Source organism: Diplotaxodon limnothrissa, linkage group LG18 (assembly GCF_057381915.1).
Source record: "Diplotaxodon limnothrissa isolate DT_005_m linkage group LG18, D_limnothrissa_male_GT1.1, whole genome shotgun sequence".
NCBI lineage: Eukaryota > Metazoa > Chordata > Actinopteri > Cichliformes > Cichlidae > Diplotaxodon > Diplotaxodon limnothrissa.
Window position 1 is genome coordinate 18542857 of NC_140613.1, and position 24102 is coordinate 18566958.

Sequence of the window (24102 nt, forward strand, 5' to 3'; positions counted from 1 at the left end):
CATGATTGAAATGGGATTGACATTTAGTTTTTGAATATCACTATTAATGTCGTTGCAGTTAACTTGACAACCCTACTTGTCGTATTTTAGGTGTGAAATGTAAGAACATTAGTGGAGTACTTTGGTTTCCTTCCACCAGTGTCATCTCACGTTAAGAAAAAGCCACTGCCTAAAGTCATATTAATAAAATCATATTAAAGCGCACACTAGCAGAAATTATTTCTTACTGTAAGAATATGGCCTCCATACTGGGCGACTACAGGAGCTTTCATTTAATTTCATAAAGTCAATCATGTAGCAATTAGTCAAGGAAAGGCATAATAGGCGCGCAAAAGAAACAATTTGGGGCTGTTATTCTGAAAGCACAAAGGACTTTAAAAAAATCACAAAGCAGTTTTCAGAAGCAGAACTGAAATCATGACAAACTCAGACATGTGAAAGGCAGCGCGATGACAATATAGTCTGAGAACAAAAGACTGGACTAATCAGCCTGCAGATTTAAAAAAAGAAAGAAAGAAAGTTTCCAACAATAGCAGCTCTGACGTCTGGAAAAGGAAAGACGAACCGAAAAAATCGGTACGGCTCAATTAAATAAAACCTTGAAAGAAGAAGGGAAGTAAAAATTCAGGAGAGGAAATATTATTTATCCTCCACGTTGAGCGTGCGGTGATAGATGATCAGTCGAAATATCAAAACAGGCTGGATTAATGGAGCCATTCTGAAATTGTTAAATATCAACATCTCACATAATATTCAGGCTGAGGAGAGCCGAACGTGCATATGAAAGATTTTTGGGTCATGACTGTTTCCCCCAGGTGGAAGAAGAAAAAAAAGAAAGAAAAAACAGCCAGTATGGTTTTTCTGTGAATATTTGGGGGTGGGAGGGAGGTGGAGGTGGGGAGGAGAGGAGCGGAGAGGGGAGGGGGTGCTGCCAGATTAGGCTACAGCCTGTGCCAAGGTTATAAACAGGCTGTTATCAGGCTTCCAAACAGAATAATCCTCCCTGTATCAGCGCCCAAACATATGGGGCCACACAAAGCAGCAGCAGCCCCTGACAGACACCCCCTTTTAATTACATAGAGGAGGGGGGCAGGACCTTTCTTCCAGTGCCTTTCCCTTCTCCGCTTTACTTTCTCTCCGTCTGGCTGTCTTGGAAATATATTTATTCTCAGATGTAAGATTGCATTTGTCATAAAAAAAAGAGCCTACAAATGAACATTAGAGAGTTTAAATTGCCTCAACGTTTTAGGTATTTTAGATCAGACAGCTGGTAGATTAATCTATTAGATGACTGTAACAAACAGTGATAATTCATTTTTTTTGTAATTGTATACTATCTTTGGGATTTCAGCTGTTTTTTGGGCAAAAAAACCAAACAAAACATAAGAACATATGCAAACACACCTCAACAGTGAGTTCCTGGTTCAGTTCCTGTCTGTCTGGGCCATTTGCTGCATATGTCTTGTCTCTCTGCAAAGTATCAATCAACCAAATGCTCATCAACAATGAAGTGATCTTAGAAATGTATTTAAACATGTCATTTTATGCTTTTTTCACTTTTCATCCTTTGTCCATATTGTATAGCTGAAAAGATTAAAATGACTAGCAGACATTAGTAATGTGATGATTGCACCTTGGGTGATTGATCAAAGCAGCTATGATGGAGACTTTTAACTACTGTGTAAAATTTTATTCTTAAAATCGAGAAAATATTTTGAAGGTAAAATAACAGCTTGTTGCAGTAGTTTAGATATTAGAATAAAAATAAAGCTATCAATTCAAAAACATGCAAAAAAAATTGCGTTTCTGTTTCAGTCAGCGCTTAGCAGTTTGGAAGGGGGGGGGGGTTCCTCCCATCTGAAAGAGATAAATTCCTCATTCTTTTATATACTGCCTACAGATTTTAAAGTCTTGTTCAATAAAGTTTAAATGTCACAGAGGTGTAATAATGGGGATCATATAAAAGCTGGGCTTGGAAAAGCTATGCAAAAATGATGGCGTCCCGTTCAGCTCGTGCAATAAACTTTTATTTGGCTGAATCGGCCAATAAAAGTGAGCTTTGAAGGTTGTCAATGGGGAATAATTGGTCCATTTTACAGGAGCGATCATATTTCTTTGAGGCTTCTTTTTTTTCCTCATAATGTGCGAATGAGTCTCGACACGAGGAGAATCTTCTCGTTTGGAATGTGACTTATCCACCAACCTTCAGCCAGCACAGAAGGGCATATAAACAGCGACACAAAAAAAAAAAACATCTGGAAAACCGATGCAGGGCAGGTAAATGACACCATCTGCAGCTCTGGTCGCCTGCGCTGCAAGCCCTCCTCTTTTGTGAGATTTCACCATGAATGATGGAGATACACAATAACAGTGCACGCTTTTGGCAGCAGCAGAGCCCATTTCACACACCCCCAGACAGAGGGAAGAGTGTAGACCTTAATGACGTCCAATCTTCTCTGTCACGCCGGGCTGGAGGCTCACCGGGGCAAAAATCGACCGACAGTTCCAAGTGCTGTTAACCGGTTTTGAGAACTTCTCGCTGATTCACAAAGCACACCTTTATTTCAAACGCGGCTGTATGTCATCGCTTTCTTTTCCCACAATTAAAGTCGGGCGATCACAGTCACACTACATATGCAGACACATTCACAAATATTCAGCGGCACAGCTTGAAATGCTGGCTCTTATAAAATAAGATGCTCAGTCTGGAGGCAGTTTCGCTTGTTTCAACATACCTGGTGAGACATAAATGTCAACCACTGTAAACAAACACAGTCCAAAGAGGATGATTCGCTCAAAGAAAACAGAAGGGGTTACCTTCATTTGCCACAGACAATCATTCTGAGATCTGAAGGCCTTTTTTTGTCTATGAGCCTTTCAGACCATCTCTGTCTGAAGTCTTTTCTCTTTCTCTTTTGACTGTGACTTTAGCTTTTTAACAACAAAAACATGTGTTGCGGCTCGTAACAAATAAAATCAGCGGCTTCCTCTTTTGATATTTTCAAGCGGCTCCTTGAACAAATAACTCTTATGAACCCAAAGGTTTTTTCAATCCTGCTTTCTCCTAATAACTGAATGACATTCGGTAAAGTAATACTCATTTAAGCGAAGGAGAAAAAGAGTTTTGTTTTTGTCATCAGGTCTGGGCTAGCTCGCCGATTCGATTTCACAGCTGCAGAAGCATTTGGTAAGAAAATATCTGAGTGCAGCTGTAAGCCAAAGTGTCAGCGTCTATCCATCCTGGTAGAAAAGGCCCAAAATAATAATCAAACACTCGAGCCTCTTCGGAGCAACGCTGCCAGTGCCACACAAAAGCAGACAGACAAATACAATGAGTATCTCCACACCCCTGCTCTGACAGGAGGCGCTGGCAGAGTCGGGGTAAACGGACTGCGCTGTGCGGCACAGCAACCCCTAATGATCTCCCCTCTGTTTCAGCGGACTGAGAAAAGCCATTACCTCCCGCCACATTACCCTGCCATCCCTCACATGGTGGATGGCTCCTCTCTCCCATGAGCACCTTGCTCCAGTCATGGCTGGCAGTGCTCACCTCCTTACCGCCTCCTCCTCAACCCCGTCGCCCCCCTCCTCCTCCCACTGAAACCCCCAGCTCTATACATCACATTTAACACTTTGACACTAACAGTCTATAATGTTTCTATTCTACAAAATCACTCTGCCAACTCCAGGATAGCAGAGCAGAGTCTGAGGAAAATAAATACCACTCTCAGCCGCTGGCAGTAAATTCTAAAGGAAAAGGAAAAGTACAAAAAAAGAGGCTCTTATACACTCGGCCTCTTCACTCGCCATCTAAGAGGTCTTCTGGCCGCAGTGGAAGCGAGGGGGTAATTTCAGTCGATACACATTACAGCTCCCACTGACAGCAACAGCTCGCGCTTTTTTGCATGGAAGATCGTCGGCGTCACACAAAGAAGCCACATAAAACGTGGACGTTCTTCGCGAGCACTTTATCGGCGTATGAAATAAACATCTCGCTGCTTTAATTATTAAAATCAAAAAGTGGCATGAATAAATAAAAAGCAGCCTGAATAAGTGATGCGACAAGACAAAACTCCAGGCATGACCTTTGAAAGTGTCTCAATGTGTCAGCAGACCAAAATAGAGGGAGGTGCTTTAAGGAGGAGGTTTAAAGAAAAAAAAAGAAGGAAGCAAGGAAGGGAAGAAGGAAAGGGAACAACTGGGGGGGGGGGGGGAAACACCAGCCATAAATGAAAGACGTCAGAAGAGATTAGTCTACTCAAAAACAGAGGAGAAACAATAAACATAGGAGGCACCCACACCTCATTGCATTACAATTTGTTTCTTTTGTCTCTCTCTTTAATATAAGTGTTTACTTGGGCAAAATCCAATGATTTCATTCTCTCCGAGCGTATTTCATGTATATAAACAAACATTTGCTCGACCTCACTAGAGTATTAGCTTTAATGTATCGTCAGCAAGCCTGGCTTTGAGAGGGCATTAATTTCAATTCGCCGATTTAAACACTCCAGTTTGTCGCAATCCTTCATCGCAGTACGCCACCAAGTCAACACACACAATGGGCCTATTTTTCAATCTAATGGCGGGGGCTTACTTGCCATTAGTTGGGGGGGAGAGGAAAAAAAAACTGCTTTTGCCTTTTGAACAAGCCACTCAAAATGTAACCCTGCATTTCAAAATGAATTTGAATAATTAATTGCAAGTTAAAACAGCCCACGAACCCCAAGAAACGGGCTGGGGGGACGGCAGCTCGGAAATATATTTCTTGCCCCGAGGCCAGGAGATGTCTCATCTTAGAAAGCTGGAAAATCGCGTGTTTGAGGATAGAGTGTGTAATCTCCAGTGAATCTAATGAAACAAAGTAAAAGATAACGCCACATTTCATCACATTGGAGACAGAGAGCTTCCTCTGGCTTGCCCTTGAGGTGGCAGGAATCCATAATCTGAGGAAATCAGTCTTTTTATGTAGTTGAGGTATCACGAGCCCCTATTTGACCTGACTCTCGCGACAATTGATTTATGAGCGGATCGGATACTTGAATCAAAAGTCTACACCTCTCCCCCTCTCTCTCGCTCAAATGATTTATTTTGAAGACAAGGCTTTCTGGAGAAAATATTACAAAACCAACCACCGTCACAAGTCATTTCGGATGGCACGCGGCCCGTCGACGAGACAACGGGTCTTAACCAAAAATGTGCACTCGATGATAATAAAGCACATCTGCCATCAAAGCAACACAATCTCACACATGTCAATAACACACATTTACAGAATCTGCCTCTTCTCCCGCCGTCCTTGGCCCATTCCTTTGCAGCGAGCTTGTCTTTATTATTTAATTAAGCCACTACGGCCATTACATTAATAATTGAGTGTGAGAGGAGACCCAGGGCAGCCGCAGGCTCTGGCGCATTGGGCTTCCTGGTGAGGAGTGTATTAAAAATGTGTGTGTTTATGTCCCCGGGGCGTCTGTCCTGGCTGCATAAAATTGAATTGGTTATATCTAATATATCATCCCCTAAGGGTGACTGGGTGGGTGAGGAAGAGCAGGGAGAGCTGGGGATGGTCGCATCCTGCCAGCAGGGAACGAGTCTTAGAGATTCAGAGAGAGAAAGAGGGAGAGAGAGAGAGATGCATGAGGCTGTGACGTTAATGTCCCTCAGAATCAAATCGATGGCTGTCCAAATCCTCAATGAGCATGGCCTTAAGCTACGAAGCACAAGACAAGCCCAGAACCAGATTAAACCCACTCGTTACCGCAGTCTTTGTTCACTTCTGGTGTCTGGTGATGCATTCAGTGCATCAGTGAGAATGGGTGGAGGATTTCTTATGAAAACGGATTACAACCGGATACCAAATACATGCGAGAGATAGAAAGACAGAGAGAGGAGAAGAAAAAAAAAAGCTTATGGCATTCATATGGATACTAAGAGGATGAATGTTGGTGACAATGTAAGTGTCTGAATGTAAAGGCAGGAGAAACATCACTCATGATCCCTTCCTTTCACAGACTGAGGGGCTGACTGCAAATGCACTCTCCCTCTCTGTCTTTCTCCACCTCTCCTCTTATCTGCTTTTCCCACCATCCCCCCGCTCCCACCTCCACATCCAACGAGCTCCTGCGCCTTTATCCAACTCCTGCACCTTTAAGGCCTCCAGACTCCAGAGGAATGAGCATTTTAACACCACCATTAAGGTCAGGGCCTAAATTATTGATCTGCCACCTCTATCAGCATAACGGTCACGTAGCCAGTATCACAATCTAACCCTCGGCCAGCTCGCTGCAGCTACCTCAATTAGAGAGAGATTCTCATTACAAAGAGAGACGGCGAAAGTGAGAGAGAGCGAGAGAGAGAGGGAGAGGAGAAATAAAAAGAGAGAGAGAGAGGTCCACGTCGGATGATGAAAAAAGGGGACAGAGAGCATTCTTTACACCCACCCTCCGCCTCCTCCTCCTCCTCCTGCCCCCAGTCCACCTCCTCCTTCCCCTTGAAGTCTCCCATCATCTCCCCAGACAAGACCCAAAGATGACAGGTCTTATCCTCACCAAAATGCGGGCGATAAGGCAGCTGTAAAAGAATAATAAAAGAATAATGCATGGAGGATGAAAGAGGAAGGCAGACAGGGAGTGAGGCGGAGAGAGAAAGAGAGAGAGAGGCAGGCCAGGGAGGGGGCAGCAACATAAATAAAGATGCGGCACTGTAGGGCTGGATCTCCTAATGAATTCGGAAGGTCCTGGATCAATAACATCAGCACGCTGACGACACATCACAAATGCCAAAGGAGCCGTCCGCTTCAAGCGGCGCCTGAAGAAAAACAGACGTTTACTGCGTGCCTCTTCTTCTTCGCAAAAATGACCGAGAGCGTCGGAAATCGTTGAAAACCTCTCTTTTAAAAACGAGCCGAAGTCGTGAAGTGTGTGTTTGTGCGCGATACTGCTGCAAGGAGCATCAGGAAGCAGGAAGCAGCTTTGATGCTTGGTAATGGGGATGATTTCCACCTAGGAGATGCGGTTGATAGTGGCCGTGCTATCAGTGCCATTAGTAATGCTGATGACAGATGGTTTCTTTGTCTCTATTCAGATTTATTTTCACAGCTGTCAGAGGAAAGAAGAAACACACTGAGTACATCATTACCCAGAGCAAATAGCCTGAAATGAAACAATCCCTGATATGACGGTCAAAATGTCTGCTGATCTGTGAGGGGGGGGGAATAAAAACTGGAGTATATGTTAGAAAGTGTTATAGCAAAGAGTCTCTTAAAAATGGATCAAAGCAGAAGTTGAGGTCGGTCTCGAAAACGTGCCCTCTCTCCCCATTCGCTCATACACAATCATGGCCTAATGGCATCCATTAACATAATTGCCAACATAACTAGTGTTCCGTGTCTGAGAGCCGTTCCCCAACTATACGGGGGAAAAAAATACAGATACAAAAAGATGAGAGGAGATGAAATTGAGCCAAACTGGGACCATCCCCAAAAACATATTGTGGGTGTTCAAGCTGGAATCGCCTCCTCCTCACCCGCTTTTCAAAGCTACAGCGCTTTGTGGAGACCCCCTGGGAAGACTCTGGCATCTCAAGGAATGTGATGCCAGTATGTGTGTGTGTGTGTGTGTTAGAGAAAAATTTTTGTATGCAGCACAGATAGCGGGTGAAAGAGCAGAGAGCTTCCTTCACATGTTGGTAGCTGCCTCTGCGTTCAAAGATTGGGCCCCGACGCACCAAACACAACCTGCCAGGCGAAATGAAATTCCCATTATTTTTAATTAATCCCTAATTAAAATATATTACTCCACAGATTCCACAAATCTCTCTTAATATGCAAATGTGGCCAATTCAAGGATATTTACATGTCATTAATTAAGGCAAGCACATTCTCTTAGTCTAATGAGCTGTGGCCCGGGTCTGCCAAGGAAAACTAAACACTGGGCTCAGGAGTGAGTAAGCACAGCCACGGGGGGATGCCGAGTCTCTGTTGAGTCAGGACTATCAAACACTAATGCCGGGGTGAAGTAGACAACAGCTCTGCTTGGGCTCACAGGAAAAAAATCCACCCTGAAACAGTCTGACATCATTAAAAACTGCTACCGGTGACGGAGCTTACATCTGTGTGCTTTTCTTTTTTAACAGCTTGCGTGTGATCTTCTCAATCCTGAGCATAACTGGCCAAACGCAGCAGCTGTAACATCAAACTGATGCACTTCAGCAGAGCTCTTTGGTTGCTATATGCTACAACTTCATGTACTTACATCTGCTGAAAGTACGGCTTAAACAAATAACAGCCTTTCAGCGCCGGTGAACAATCTTATGTTACTCTTTGATTTTGTTTCAGCTCCTTACCGAGGCCCCCTTTTTTACGACTACGTCAAAGTCTGAATTTTATCACCATGACGTAGTTTTTCAGGGATTTTTTTTTTTTTTTTTGCATTTTTTGGAAACTTTAAGATCTTGAACTAAATTTAAAGGTGTGAGTTGGAACAGTGTTCGGATGCATAGCAAAGAGAATATTAAATTACTACTCTGAGATACAACCCCATTCCAACACTGGGAATGCCCCACAACACAGGACAGTATACGTGTTTACCACTGTGGACTATGTGAATTGGCATTGTCTTGATGATATAAGCAACACCTTCCCTGCTCCAAACCCATATTTAGGTAAGTCAGTATTAATAATGCCTTCACCATCTGCACTAATGCACTTGTGCTATCATCACCATGGATGTTCACTTTTGAACTGTGGTGCTTATGTAAAATTCAAACTGAACGCTAATTAAAAAAATTACATTAAAATGGCTCAATTTCAACATTTGAGATGTTGTATTTACAGGTCACAAATAATATTAGACAATCACTGAATTCTTTCTTTAAATGGCAACCTGTCTGCAGCGTACTGCCTCTCTCCCAGTGACATCCGAGACAGGCTGCAGCCCACCCATCCCCCCTTCCCACGCCTCTGAATTGGATAAGCAGGAAAGGAAATGGATGGATAGATGGATGGATTGCTGGCACATCTACTGTATGTCACTCGAGTTTTGAAACCATGCTCTTGCTGCACTGCATGTCAGCAATTTGACACCTTCACTGTTTACTCTGTATTCAGGAATTTAGAAACTGAAGTATTTACACCACAAATACTGTGTAACACATGTCCTTCAAGTTTTGCCATGAAAAACTGCCATGAAGCAATCTGAGATGTTTAGGGAAAAAAAATGGAAAAATATTCACAAGTCACTGAAATATGCAACAAGGACACGCTTCTTCATTACAGGCCTCATAAAAAAATGAAATCACCTGCACCTTGACCAGAAACAGCACTGAAATTACACTAATGCTAATGATCCCGTAACATATTCAAATGCTTGAAGGGCAGACCTTATCCAATCATCAAACATCATAAATGTTTATACAAAAATAATAAATGATAACACGCATACACAAATGAGAGGACACTTGAGAAGCAAATATCAATTAACAATAATAATTACTGCAACTGGATAACAAACTCACATTCTGGAAAGACCTTTTATTGCTCATGTAAATACCTCCAACCCCTAAACACTCACCACCCTGCAAACACATGGCCCCCTTTTTTGTGCTACTGTGACGTCAAAGCCAATTGTCCATTAGTAGTTTAAAGTCAGCCCTCAGGGACCTCCTAACAGCATCGAAGCCCCAATCAACAAGTCACTGGTGTGATGTATTTATAAAGTAAATATCCAAGCTTATTGGATTCTTCTTTTGACCACCTCTTCATCAGGTCATTTTGCCGAATGTAGTTGTTTTCGACTTTTTAAACACTTGCCTGCTTTTACAAAATCGTAATTTCATACTTTTGTGTTATTTTACTTATTTTACTTTAACTGCACACCAGTGCATGAGGAGCATCAATCCCAACACCAGCTTCTTAATAATTAAAGAGAATATGTGTAGTGTATCCAACCATTTCCCCAGTTGTTACATGGATACTTTTCATGATTATCATGTTGTATGAGGTGATTTGAAGGAGAGTGAGGAAATGAGCTGGGGTAAGATGTACCTTGCTCATCTCCTTGTTCTCCCCTTTTCCAGCTGCTCTAATTTGACACCTTGAGCTGGGGGAGGGTGGGGGCGATGACGATGGGGCGGTGGGCAGGGTTAACTAGGTGGGGGAGTGCAAAGACATAGCGGAATTCATTAAGAATAGCAACCTGTCTCTCCCTTCAACCTCCCTCTGACGGTAATGATATCCGAGGTTAGCAGAGAGCACACCAGCCAGAAGATGGGAGGAGAAACAAAGACAGAAAGAGGGAGAAACCGAGAGAATGGGGAGCTCCGGAAAATTAGAAAGACCTCAAATACATCTATTTCCAGTGGAACAAGTTCATGGTTCAGCTCGTACATCGGGCACTTGCACTGAACCATCTCGCTGAGGACCCTGTTTGCCTGGTTGCTTCTGAGTGTATTTCTGCATCCTGTTAACATTCACATGAAATGAAAGAGGTTTCAAAAACTGTTATTTTGCCTCTGACAGTCCTAATGCACTATGATGACATACCAACAACCAACTGCAGACCTTCGAAAAACCCATTTACGCCACACTTTGTAGGTTGGATGGAGTGCAATCAGACCTTTTCAACATTGTGATTACCACGTACTGGCACAGTAATCTGTGGCTGAGGAATTGGCTGGCTAATGGCAGTTTCACATCAGCCATCTATAGGGACCGTGCAGACAGGTAAAGTGGTAGTTGCAAGATATTGAAATGGCCAGTGCCACCTAGGATGAAAGGCCTTTAAAAAAAGTATTAAGAACTTATTTTTCCCCCCCACTAGAAGCAGAGGCACTGAGTGTAAGTCGAGCAGCTTTATCTCTGCAGTGACTTAAAACATCAAACACCTCGCTTTCCCTCACAGCCACCGAAGCTGCAGCTTGATTTTAGAGCTGGAGGGGGAAATGATTGAGGGGTGAGAGGGGAAAAAAAGTTTCAAAGCTGAGCTGAAATCCTCGCTGAAACAGTGTCCCGAGACCTTTCAAACACTCATTTCCATTTATCTAGCAGCGACATTTTTCATGACGTACTCTCTGGCAAACTATCTGACTCATAAATCCAATTCAAGCCTATTACTGGAGAACTTTTAAAGCTATCCTTCATTAATGTTAATGGGGGTTTTTAGTGGAGGCCAGTGGTGGTTAGGACTACATGGCTGCTTTCCCAAGCTTGTTTAACAGGCTCCAGACAGAGATGGATGCTTCTTGCAGTCCGATAGGCTCTCAAAACCATCTATCACCCAGAGGACCCACCCACAGAGCTGGCGTTCCATAACAAAGGGCAGGCAGGAGAGCTCCTGATTGACAGCTTTATGCGTGTGGTGGCTAGTCAGACAGCAACGAGGAGACACGGTATCTGTTTGTGGCCTTGGCGCTGGCCCCCCTTTCTGAAAATGAGTTGTGAAGAACAGAACAAAATAATGAGTGAGCAGGGGAATCGATCAATATGCCGACACGCGAGATAAATGAGAGAATCAAACACACGCACACACACAGAAAAAAACCCCATCCCTAATGCTGCTGAGTAGGTACAAAACTAATCAGGCAAATGAAGCTGCCTGAGCAACATAAACTGTGAATGGAGAGCAGTGTTAAGGCATAAACAGTTATTATCACAAAGATCATTACCCTTACACCTCCAGACTCACTAATTACCACGGTAAACAGCCATACTCTAAAAATGTATGGCTGGAGCATGCAGTAAAACCCGCTGCAACATGTAAATGCAGGTACGAGTCACAAATAAAGGGCTAACGCGCTGCTCAAAAACACTAAAATCTATAATAACATATATTTTAAACAACGTTAAAAAAAAGGGCCAAGTGATTTGCTTCTGTCACAGCTGCAATCATTTTACGAGAGGCCACAGTAGCTCTCAGGGTGTATATATTCTCGAAAGGCAGACCAAAAAAAAGGAAGGGGGTGGGGTGTTTCAGAAGAGACACACTAAATTTGGACAGTAAGTAGTATCACCCCGTCTGCGCGGTACACCGCACATTCGCAACGCCCCATTTAACCGCACACGGCGCTTCCCTCTACTGCCTTCATTTGCATACTTCAGAGGGGCCCTGACGGATGAAGACGGATGGGGCAAAATCAGCCTCACTGAAACAACTGTTTTATCAAGGTTAAACTATCCAAGAAGCTCTTAACCCCCACGCCTTTATCACACTACAGCTCTCCCAATATCAATCTATCAATATGATCTTATCGGGAGGGAGGTGGGAGAAGACGCTCTTCATAAACTCAAGTAATAGGAACATAAAGGAATTTTATGTGTTTAGGGGAGGAGACTGCTAAACATGGTGCTGAAGGACATCAATAAAATCCAATAAAACAGGCTGCAAGGTGGTGGCAGCAAAGCCAAATAAAAAATATTAGAAGAAGAGCTGCTCCCCTGAAGGCGTGAGAGGCATGCGCGGAGTCACGGGGTCGTCGCTTCATATCTTGTGAACGACTCGTGAAAGCATCGGCGAGAAAGCACTAAAATCCTCCTTTTACAACATGGCGTGGGGGAACCTGCACATACTGTCATGCGGTCTGCCTCAGGGAAGTCTGAAAATAAATTATCCATGTACGCTCACTCACTGAAACTTATTCAATGAAGTGGTAATAAATGCATGTCTAATATTACTTGTCTTTGTGTCACGTGACCTAGTTTAACGTAAAAACGAGAGGTCTTGTTAGGTTAAACTAACACAGTTTGCCTTCCTGTAACAGCAGAGGCCATGCCTGTGTGTATGTGTGCACATAGAAAGTGAGGGATTTCGAAAGGGTAGTCCATAAACCTAGACATGAAAATAAGAGTAATTAATAATGCACACAATGGGAAGATTCCTATAATTCTTCAAATGAAGTCAAGCTGACTACACCCAGAGAGTGACATCAGAGCATCTACCCCTAACCTTCAGGCCTACCCGTACCTATAAGGTAACTTAAGTGGTAATTAGACTTATACTGGAGGTTTTTGCTAGCTTTTACTGCCTGTGACGTTTATTCACACAGATATGTGAAAACACAGATGTGCAAGTTAATTTATCATGTCATTCTTTTTATCTTCATAGAGAGACAGCAACAAACGGCTGTTCACGAACACCAAACAAATGAATAATAAATACATACAGGTATTTTTCTTTTTGTAAGCTACACTTTTTATTGTATGAGATGCACAGTTTCAGTGTTTGATGAACACTTATTTACACATATTCGTAACAACAGCGTGCACATGTAAAGTACCCACAGTATCAAAAATGTACACGTAATGTAATGTTCCTGTAATTTCTTTCAAAATTTTTATTTAGCTTTTATTTAAACAGGTATTCCCATTGAGACTCGTTACAAGAGATACCTGTTTCAGGCAGGTACAATGTACAATTGTACCAGTTAAATGCCATGTCACCTTTCATTTTGAGATCAGCTACTACATATATAATTTGTAAGGATTTGAATGTTTAAAAATGCATTTTAAATGTCTCCCAGAAGTTATACAAATGTCAATAATCCTAGTAACCAAGATTATGATTTTAAATATTTCCTAAATAATGTCGTAAACTGTAAGTATATAGTTTATATCCTTCGTTTTATCCAGAATAATTGCATCTAGGAAGAGTTAGGGAACATACATACACTGTGATCATCAGTGCCAAAATACTAAAACTACTAAAGACCAATAAAAACTACAAAAGACCATTGAAAGCCAGCAAGTCTTCATCTTAAAAGCACCAACAAAGAGCAAACCTTTGATTGTAATTGGAAAGCTTGTCCAGCAATTGTGGGCTGCTGCTCCAACTTAAAGTCAGCCTTACCCACTAACCATGATGGTGGAACAGTTAAAATGCAGTTCTTCTGAGGATATGAGAGACCCAGAAGGAGAGTAGAGACAGGGAAGATTTGAAATGTACCCAGGTGTCAACCTATTCAAATAAAAGGATCTTCAAATCAGTTCTGTATTTAACAGGTAGACGGTGCAGAGAACAGTGCAGGTGTGATTCTTTTCTCTTTTTCTGGTACCAGTTAGGAGTCCTGCACCAGCTGCAGGAATAAGATGTTTATGTTTGTTCCTCCATACTAAGTGCGTGAACACCTGAAACTTTTGTAACAATGCCAAAAACAACCTTGCGGCATGATGGCATCCAGGGTGGCAGTATTGCCAAAACAACACAAAAGCATCACACTGGCAAACTGTCAAACAAAGATTAAAACGATATAAACCTTACACAAGTTATGTTTCGATAGGCTCCAGCACAAGCACTTCTCAGGTGTCACTAGCACAGCGTTCACACCACATTCGGAGCATTAAGACAACTTTTATGGCCCAGAACAGCTGATGCAATTACAAACTGATACAGAAAATAACAAATTGCTAATAGCATAAAAATACCCATAAACCCGCATGAATATACACAAATCATAAGAGCAAACTACCTCCTAACTTTTAATCTTTTGAAGGGTAAAAACTCCGTTAGGAGCGGCTCGGTAATAAATGAACAGAAGTATATAATTTGCTGATTATGCTCAAGTAGAAAAAAGAAAATGACAGCAATTAACATAATTTCAGTAGGAGTTAACTGTCCAGAACTAACATCGCCAAAGGCAAGCTGGCAGACAGAAGGCACAGTGGAAATCCACAGCTTTCACTCTTTGGGTAGGGGATACAGATTTTTTACTGTACAGGGAAGCAGCAAGGAAGCATCACCGCATTATCAATCCTCATGGCTGTTACTGCGAAAATTGGGTACGTATTTAACCAAACAGAAAATGGTTTGGTTAGTTTTCACACTGAAAACATATAATAGCAACGAGGCAACGGATATCTACACAAAACAGATTAAGATAAAACTTTGAGTCAAACCTGCTGACGATTGAGAAAATCGGCGCTGCTTCTAATGTAATTTGAGTTTAACGACATTTTATATGACACGAGTGGCATTAATGTATTTCTTTCTAACAAAAAAAAAAAATCTTTCACTCTAACACCCTTTTTTGAAAAAAATCCTGCATGTTGAGGTTTCCCTTTTTTGCCTGCCTCCTTCAGAAGCAGGCTTAAGGGCCCTTATCTTACTCTCAGAGATGGTATTTACACTGCCAGGTGGCTAGGCCAAGTGCTGACCTGTGCTAACATCCGTGCTCTCGCCCCACTGTGCTAAATGCTACCTGTGGTGTCACATTTGCCAAGGGAAGTGATCCAAAAACTGCAGGAACCCCGCGTCTCTATAGGCCCCACGGAATTAGCAGCAACAATCCCCAGAGACAGCCTGCCTGCCTGTTTCTGCCCCTGCAACACACACTGTGACACGCGCGCAGAAATAGTACATACCGTACACCGCACTGAAGATTGCCAGCAAGAGACTGTTTGATTTTGCAGCCACAAAAACAACTCTTTGTGTGGCTAAATTTATCATCGCTCTCCGCCACAGTATTTGTGTCTTTCTCTACAGTTCAATATCTCTTCTCTGCTTTTTTGTGTGTGTGTGCGTGTGTGTGTCTGCATTGTTCTTTGTCTGTGCCTTTCCTTCCAGCGAAGGTGCCGAGGTTACCAAGGCTCATCTGTGGCCCCTTTTGTCTCTCACGGCACAGGCGAGGTTTATTAACATAAATTAGAATAGCTCACCGAGAGAGTACCTTGTCGCTATGCGTTACCCACGGCAACCTCTCCTCCACTCTCAATCCACCTGAGCATGTGCATGTGTGCACGGTTGTGTGCGAGTGTTTGTGTGTGACATAAAGAGAGAGAAAGATAGAGCGAGAGAAAGAGAGCACACACTCCCCTGCATCTAAATGTGAAACTCTGAAATGAGGGAGACACATCCACACCCATCTCTCCCCTGTCCTGATTAAAATAAATGGTGCTATCTGCACTGCATGACTCACTACACCATGGCATTACTATCAGTAATTGAAACATCCAATCACTACTGAGCCATCAGCCTCACTGCTCTCCCCCATCTGACTTTGTGGCACCTGATTGAACGTCACACTGTATGGGAAGTAACACAATATATGCCCACGAGTTTATCCGAAGAAATGTTGAGGAGAGACACAAGAGTACCGCATCGAATAGCTGTGTGTGGATGTACAGTACATATTTAAATGTGTGTGTGTGTGTGTGTGTGTGTGTGTGTGTGTGTGTGTGTGTGTGTGTGTGTGTGTGTGTGTGTGTGTGTGTGTGTGTGTGTGTGTGTGAACCACTCAGCATCCTAAGCAGATATCTAGTGAGAGTCAGGCAGCCTCATTGATTGGTGTTGATTCCATCTGGGCAGCGAGCAGCGACTGACAGTGGATCTAAGCCGCTGCGAAAGGCAACCATTAATCTTGGTCCTGTTTAAGCAGCATGTATTAATTTGTGTCATTTTTACTAAGTCAGCCAGGGAAGAGTGCTTGCCATTTTATGTTTGACTGTTCATCGAAGTCAGGGGGTCCTTTGTACGACCCCAGAATGCTGCCTACACACCACTTACATTTTAGTGGCAGGGTGCCAGGAAAACACACCTCCATCAAGAAAATCTGAATATGTTATAACTTACATTTTTTGGCACAAGAAAATATATGAAAGGTATTTAAAAAAAAAGGCCAAAAACCCCCCCAGTATAATTCAAAGGTAGGAGTGTATGGTTAGAGCCCCATGAACATATCAATAATAAGATCTGCAGGTGTTTCAACACCAACAGTATGAGGATATATGCGTTTGCCAGTCACGCTGCGTGAAGCAATTCCATGAGACTGTGGAAAATCCAATCAAATCCAAACAGCACCAATAACAAAAACAATGGGTGAGGCAATTGCAGTTGCAATAATGTCACCAGAGCTGTTTTGTAGACACTAAAAGCTGCTCTAGAGACAAACATCTGATAAAAAAGAAACTCCACTCTGCCATAGAGCAAATTTCCTCTCTAAAGCAATTTTATATTCGATAAGTGGGAAGGCATTCTTAGCATAATGGATCTGAATATGATCTCTGTCAGAAAACTAAGAACACAGTCTTGAATAAAAGCCCGGCGTGCAGAATGGTCAGCGCTGCTGCATCAGATAACCAGACTGAAAAGTGCAGGAAACAAACTATAGAAAGAGACGCAATGAATTCATATTTCTCTTGGATAGGTGAGCCGATAGCTCCGTCTTTCTGTCCCTATTGCCCTTTCAGCGAAGGTGAAGCAAACAGACGTGGACGCCAGTTTAACTTGTGACTACGTAAAGAGGACAAAAACAGTGGAAAGGTAAACACACATTATCATTGTTTTTGTGTGCTAAAGAGGGCGAGAGGTCTGTAAAAATAAGGAGTGAAAGCAAACATAGAACAAGCCCAGCAACATACCTATATCTCACACACAGACACACACCCTTCCCATACATCGACACACAGAATATGACCATTCTACAGCCAGATCTGTTATCACGGCTAATTACAACTCCCACCTCACATATACAGGGCTGTAATTAGCCTCTTAAAACATGATTAACATGTCTCAATTAAGCCAGTCAACATTTGCATAATATATTAGCCGTCCTAATTGCAAGTGAGTTTATATCAGAGGACAGGAAACAGCAAAAATACTTGCTGTTGCCCCTGAAGTGAATATGTAGTGAGCATAAATATGAATATAGAGGAAATGCCAGTGAATAAAAGGGAGTCCGGTCTATTTACACATGTCATAACTCACTTCAAAAGCAAAGATAAACTGACAGTCAGCACATCCCCTCTCCGACTATACTTATAAAAATATACTACATGTTTATTATTATTCACTTAGACGAACATTTCTGGTAAGTAGAGGAAGAGTTTTCCGATAAATGCATAAATCAAAGCCAGGCAATATTTTTCTCGGGAAAACTTCGCACACATTTTGAAGTTATTTATTTGAAGTTATTTATGAGAGAACAGGCAGAGTCCTGTTCAGCCTTATTTCCGTGGAAACTAAAACATAGGGGGATAAACTGCTGCTTCGGCACTTCCAAGCCGGGGACAGATATACAGTCTCCCAGCTAGCGCGGGGAAACCAAGGACATAGCCATTAGTTTCAGGACAGCGCCACATTGGAGACTAATGCCTCCATCTGTCACTGGAGATGAGAGGAGGGTAACAAAGAGAGGCAACACTAACCCCTGAACTCATCATGGACAGCCATGTCAATTAAATACTGAAAAACTGCAGGACTGGGAGCCATAGTGACCAGTTTATCCACGGCTGAATTGAGCCCAACCAGTACCTCTCCAAGTGTTTAACGCTAATGTTACAGAAAACGGTAATTTGACATTATCGCCGTGCACCTTTGGGCTTATTTCAGTCAAGCAAAGCAGATCTGACACCACTTATTTGATTAGTAATTAGTGAACAGTCAAAGTCAGGATCCATGATGCTCAATACTGCTATTTACTGCTATACTGATGTTACTGAATATGATCACTTATTCGTTTCACTCATTTATTTAAGCAAAATGCCAACTCTTGTTGGCTTCACCTACTGCATTAAGAAGCTTTGCTGTTTTTCATGGTAAATAATACATATTTTCAACAGCTGATCAAACAAAACAAAACATCTGGATATGCTGCCTTATCCCATCTGGATTTTGCAGTGATGGCATTGGACAAATATGTCATCTATTGGGGACTGACTAAGTCTACTGCTCAGTGTTACACGTTTTTTTTTTTTCCAGTGCTCTGCTTCCTTAATTAAAAGCTTGGTAAACACAAGTTGGTGCGTTTTCCTGCACAGAGATGCTGATGGAGATTCTCATTGGTATGATTACCAAGCTAATGCTAAGTATGCTATCAGTTGCTACTCATCTCACCTGGTCATTTACAGGCTGCAGTGTGTCCTCGTTTTGCTGTTTTGTTTCAATCCATTAGACTGTTTTTTTAAGGTTAAAACAAAAACAATCCCATATAATCTGAATTACACATTGGCAGCCACCAGTTGTTGGGTTGTTAGAGACCATTTGGTCCAGCCGGTATTATTGGTTAAACTATCATATAGTTTCTAAGAACTCTAACTGACAACATATAGAACCAAAAATCAGCTTTTCTACAATGTAAAACATTATTTTCATAATAAAATTAGTAAACTTTAAAGTTTACCTCAAACTGCAGTAAGTTACAGATTTTCTCTTGCTTAATAAACTACTCTGAAAACAAAGTGTTATGCTACCAAAATGAGGTACAAATAATAACCCGACAGTAAGTCGCTGTGCACCCACCTTTACCTGACATATTTTACAAAAGCAGGTGCAACACATTTATATCGCAAGACAAAAATCAAGTCCTTACATCATTTTGTAAAAAGTTTATAAATTCACCAGATAACAGGACTTGAACCCTTTTTTATTTATTACTCATCCCCAAAGTAACTATCCTTTGCTCATACTGAGGCTCATTAGCTTTAACCACTTTACCTTTGTTAGCTTCTTTAAAATAACCATGTTCAGGGGGGATTTAAGTGTCTGATTAAAGTTTGTTCTCACTAAAGTTTTTCTGATTGTCCCCCCAAAGTGCACACACCACTTTTTGCCTGTGCCACTGTGCCCAAGTTTTACATGCAACGAATCAGGTCTGGACTGAGAACACTGAAAATCTGTGCCTGGCTGCTTGATCTGTGCATCTCTACTATCAAAGAGTACTCTTGAGCCATCAAAACAAAAGCCGCCTTCTTGACACTGAAAGAACAACATTTGCTCAAGAGTTCATGACACCTCCAAAGTGACCAGATCAACACCACTGTGAATATCTAAATTGTGTGTACACGTCCAATTAGCGGCACATGCATGGGGAGGAGGGGGGGTTGAGAGCGGAGGGTGGCACTTAGCGGGATGGACTGATTCAGCAGGTCTCCAGCTTTGATAAGTTCAAGCGGTGTAATGCATTATCCGTCTGATCACATTAGTCATGCAGGAGCTCGCCATCTGACCCGAGCCTGCATGGGAGTAATGTGAGGCTGCTGACAAGAGTGGCCTGACGAAACGGTCGCAGGCCCACAGATAGACAGAGAGTGAGAGAGGGAGAGCGTAGGCCTGAAATCTGACACCCAGAAACACTGACTTGGTGGCTGGCTTCTCTTACTTAGTCAACCTGTACGTGCCAGCTTGTCTCGCCGTAATGGTTCCACACAAACAAAGACGCTCTCCGGTTCTCTTCACAGGATGTGAAGCAAGCACAGGAAAACAAATTCTAAGTGCTCTCAGGAACTGCAGAAACAATGATGATAGTTTGAAAAAAGGCGAGAGGGGCCAGAAGACGGGCCAAACAACCCCGGTGTCGAAAGGTACGACTGTAAGTCGTAACACAAATCTCTGTCGCTGCTTTTCCATCGGCCAGCGTGTGAACCTGAGCTTGTTTAAGCTTGCTAAATACTCTAAATCTGTGACACAGGAATGACCCCTGCGCAAATAAACAGGGTGTGGGGGTGTGTGAGGTCATCAGTTAAGGCCTGCTATTGGCATGTGCTCCTGCCTTGTTTGTCAGCTGCTTGCCAATGGACACCTCACTGCTCTAATGTCCCATATTGCTGCTGTCAACACTCGCACCACAAAGAAGAGGCGCGTACAAGACACACACACACACAGACACGTGAACATGCAGCACCTATAGATGACGTAAAGAAGAAGGAGAAAAAACACTTCCTCTCTTCAGTTAAAGGTCGAGGAGAAATCTGCCCTGCTGTACTCATCGCCCCCTGCTCGCTCTTCTTCTCGCAGACACTCTCACTGCAACAGTGTAAAAAGCAGGGAGAAGCTGACTCTTTATAAAGAATATAAAAAAGGCTGACAAATTACAGGCTGTACTCCGCTCGCATACACTGCACTCAGCACATTTGGCTGTAAATGCCATGGTGAAGGTTTGAGTCATTTTCTCTGTCACTGCAGTGAAAGGATTTTCAGTTTCGTCTGCACAAACCTCCTATGGGCGAAGATGAGCCGCGGCTCAGCTCTTCAAACGCAGACAGGGAGGACACAGAGAGGCAGCCATTCACTCTTGATTCCCTCACAAATTGCTTGGGTTATTCTTAACTTTTTATACGTCGTTCTGTCGCCATCAAAACAATGTAGCTATTTAGAGCTCGCTGATTTGTGGTTTGGGAGAAATGTTCCCCAGCCACATTTTAAGTAAAAATAACTGATCCGATGCATTAAAAAAAAGAGAGCGAGAGAGAGAAAATGTAATCCACATTGAATTGAATTATGTTCCTTTTCCAAACTTGGTGCTAAGCGGAGGGGAGGGCAATTTGCAGTCTGGGGGGAGCCTCTCTCGTCAGAAGCCCTGTGAAATCCTGGTTGCCAAGAACGGTGGGAAGAGAGGAGAGGCAGGGGGGAAAAGCCAGGAAAAGGTCCAAGTCACTTTGTTCTTCTTTTTGGAAACGAACTCTGGTTGAACCCGGGAAGACGCCAGACAGTTTACAAAGAGCCAGGCATTACTCTCTCACTTTTCCAAGCCTTGCAATTTAGAAGCAGGGCCCCAGCCTGCTATAGCTTCTTCCTCATGGGCTTCACGTTTTAAATGTGACGAAAATCAAGTGTCTACACGTTCTCCCTTCATTTTTTTTTTTTTTTTTTTTTTGGAGGGGGGGGGGCTGTGCCAAACTCTGACTCATAAGAGTGAAGCTTCAGTGAACAACAGTTCATGTTAAATTAATGAAAACGGCATTGCCTCCATACAGCACAAGCCCCGTGTTTATTCTCAGCTGTCTGCATGGCTGCGACGCGACAACCGAGCAGCCAAAGTGACAAGGCTCTCTCAATAATCTCAGACAGCTTCAAAGTTGTGTTCACAGATAAGGTTATATTGGATCTTTTGTTTTATTTCCTCCCCTTCAAAAGCAGCGCTCTGCCACATCCCTCAGAGAATAGTCACAGGCTTTCATCATGTGAGGAGCTCTCCTTTTAATCTGCTGTTAAGAGAGTAATAATTCACACATTCTTTTTCATGACTTTGACCCAGGCTGCGAACATAAACAGAAAATCCCCCTGACCTGTCTCTGCATGCAAAACAGCTCACTTCAGCAAACACCATCAAACTCGGCCAAGGAAAACAGAGAAGAGAGGAGCGAGAAAGAAAGAAAGAAAGAAAGAAAGAAAGAAAGAAAGAAAGAAAGAAAGACGGTCCCAAAGAGGCCCAAATGTCCAATGACAGCGAGCTATCCAGTGTCAGTGAGGTTTGTGAAAGAAAACATGATGTAAATACATATTTACTGGTTTGGGAGAGTCAAGTCTAGATAACCGTGACCTCTGCTTTTCTTTAAAAATGCTTCAACGATCAAAAGAAGACACCAAAAAAAGAGAGAAAAGAAAACAAGTGATGCTGACACACAAGGAACTGGCCATAAAAGTGACCTTACCTGTTTTCTCCTTTATTTCACATAAGACGTTGAAGAGAGCCGGTTTCATTCTGTGGCAGTTGAGTGCATGTTTTCTAAAAAAACAAACAAAAAAACAAAAACAAAGGAGGGATGGGGGGACAGGACACCACTTTCCAAATCAGTATTCAAACAAGTGGCAACACAACTGAACTTGCTGAAATCCCCGAAAGGTTACATTTTCCCAACATATCTCAGCTGATTGCACTTCAAAGCATGCAAATATATAAAACTTACAGGAGCCAAAGCATGGGAAAAAATATATTTGTTAAAAAAAATCAATCCATACTTTGTGGGTATAATTCTTTTGAAAATAATTTAAATGCACAATGCATGACTTCAAATCTTTGGAAAACACAGATTTATCCTATGCAGCATCCAATAAAATTCACTCAGGTACTACAACTTGCCTCAAATGTTTGCTATATGTATATTTTATTGCTAGTGCAGGCTATAGAAAGGGATCTGCAACATGTTATTACAGCATAGGATTACAATGTAAGCTCCTTTGTAACAAGGCAGAAGACTCTCACTTTGACTGAGGTGCCTCAGTGCTCCACAGCTAAAACACACCCCCGTGTCAATCTCATATAGCCACGCAATCATTTATAGTTTCGATATATTACCTTAAAAAAATGACAGAAAAGTTTTTGCAAAGAATTTACCACGAATCGTGACAAGTTTTTAGGGTCTTTCTTTCGCTTTCGCGCAGTCACGGCACTTCGGTGGGCGTAATTGCTTTCATTTAGAGGCAGTCTTGATCCGAACCACAATGTTATGATCTCTCCCCCCCCCCCCACCCCCTCTCCATCCCAAATATTTCCATTTTCACGTGAATAAATAAAGTGTTTTGTGAAGCCTCACCTCGCCTGTGCTTCGTCTAAGCTTTGGTCTGTGATGGTCATTATTTGCTGTAATATATCTCCGATGTCCTGCTTTCTTCCCTCTCCGTCCGTCCCTGCCGTGCCATCCTGCATATGCTGCGCCAGGCCGGGGTGTCCGGCCATGCCTACCCCGTGGGAGTGCATCAGCCGAGGCTGCTCGTCCATCCTTGACCACGGTCCCTGCTGCCTCCACTCCAACTTTTAAAATTTTAATATCAAAGAGGGGAAGAGAGGAAAAAAGAAAGAAGAGAAAATATCCTCGGAAATTCCTCTGGATTCCTCGGTGTCTCTCTCCCAGCCCACTCCTCCTTTTTCCTTGGTAAGCTTTTCTGGATTTGGGAGGAGGGAGACTGACAAACCCTCTCTCTCGCTTTTTTTCGGTCTCTCTCCCAGCTGGTTTAGGTGAAATCTGATCTGAATCGCTGCTTTAGGCTTTGGCCACTCCTGCACCGCTACTGTAGGGAAGGAAAAAAAACAGGATTGAACATTAAAGGCTCCTAATGTGATTAAAAGTGGAGAGCGTTGTGCTCCTCTTATGAAACCTCCGATATACTCAAGAGCTTGATGCGCCAAAACGCGCTAAAGACTCAACTTGCCTTTGAAGGTTTTGGATACAAAGTACCACCAACTGTTATTGTTTCGCTTATGTCTGGTAACTGACTCATAATCAGAGTGTGGATGAAAAGCCTCCGCCCCTCGAGCCACGATTGGAGAAGAAGAAGCGCGCAAGTCCCACCTCGGTCCTCTCCGAAAACGTCAATCATCTTCCTCGGGAAGGTGGGACACTGTAATAAACATAAAGAGATGTGACCGGACCGGGTGGCAATACAGTGATGGATCGAGGGTGCA

General features: G+C 42.7%; 1 protein-coding gene across 2 annotated transcripts in view; it reads right to left on the reverse strand.

Annotated features, from left to right (window-relative positions):
- The window catches only part of pbx1a (pre-B-cell leukemia homeobox 1a), a 49749-nt gene extending 25849 nt beyond the window's left edge, over positions 1-23900 (reverse strand). For both annotated transcript variants that reach the window (XM_085378498.1, XM_085378499.1), the window contains exons 1-3: positions 23850-23900; positions 23234-23708; positions 22352-22425 (exon numbers count right to left, since the gene is read on the reverse strand). In XM_085378498.1, the coding sequence (XP_085234624.1) occupies positions 22352-22425; positions 23234-23418 (259 nt within the window). In that variant the 5' untranslated portion in view covers positions 23419-23708; positions 23850-23900. The remainder of the gene's footprint in view (positions 1-22351; positions 22426-23233; positions 23709-23849) is intronic.
- Positions 23901-24102: the final 202 nt, after the last annotated feature.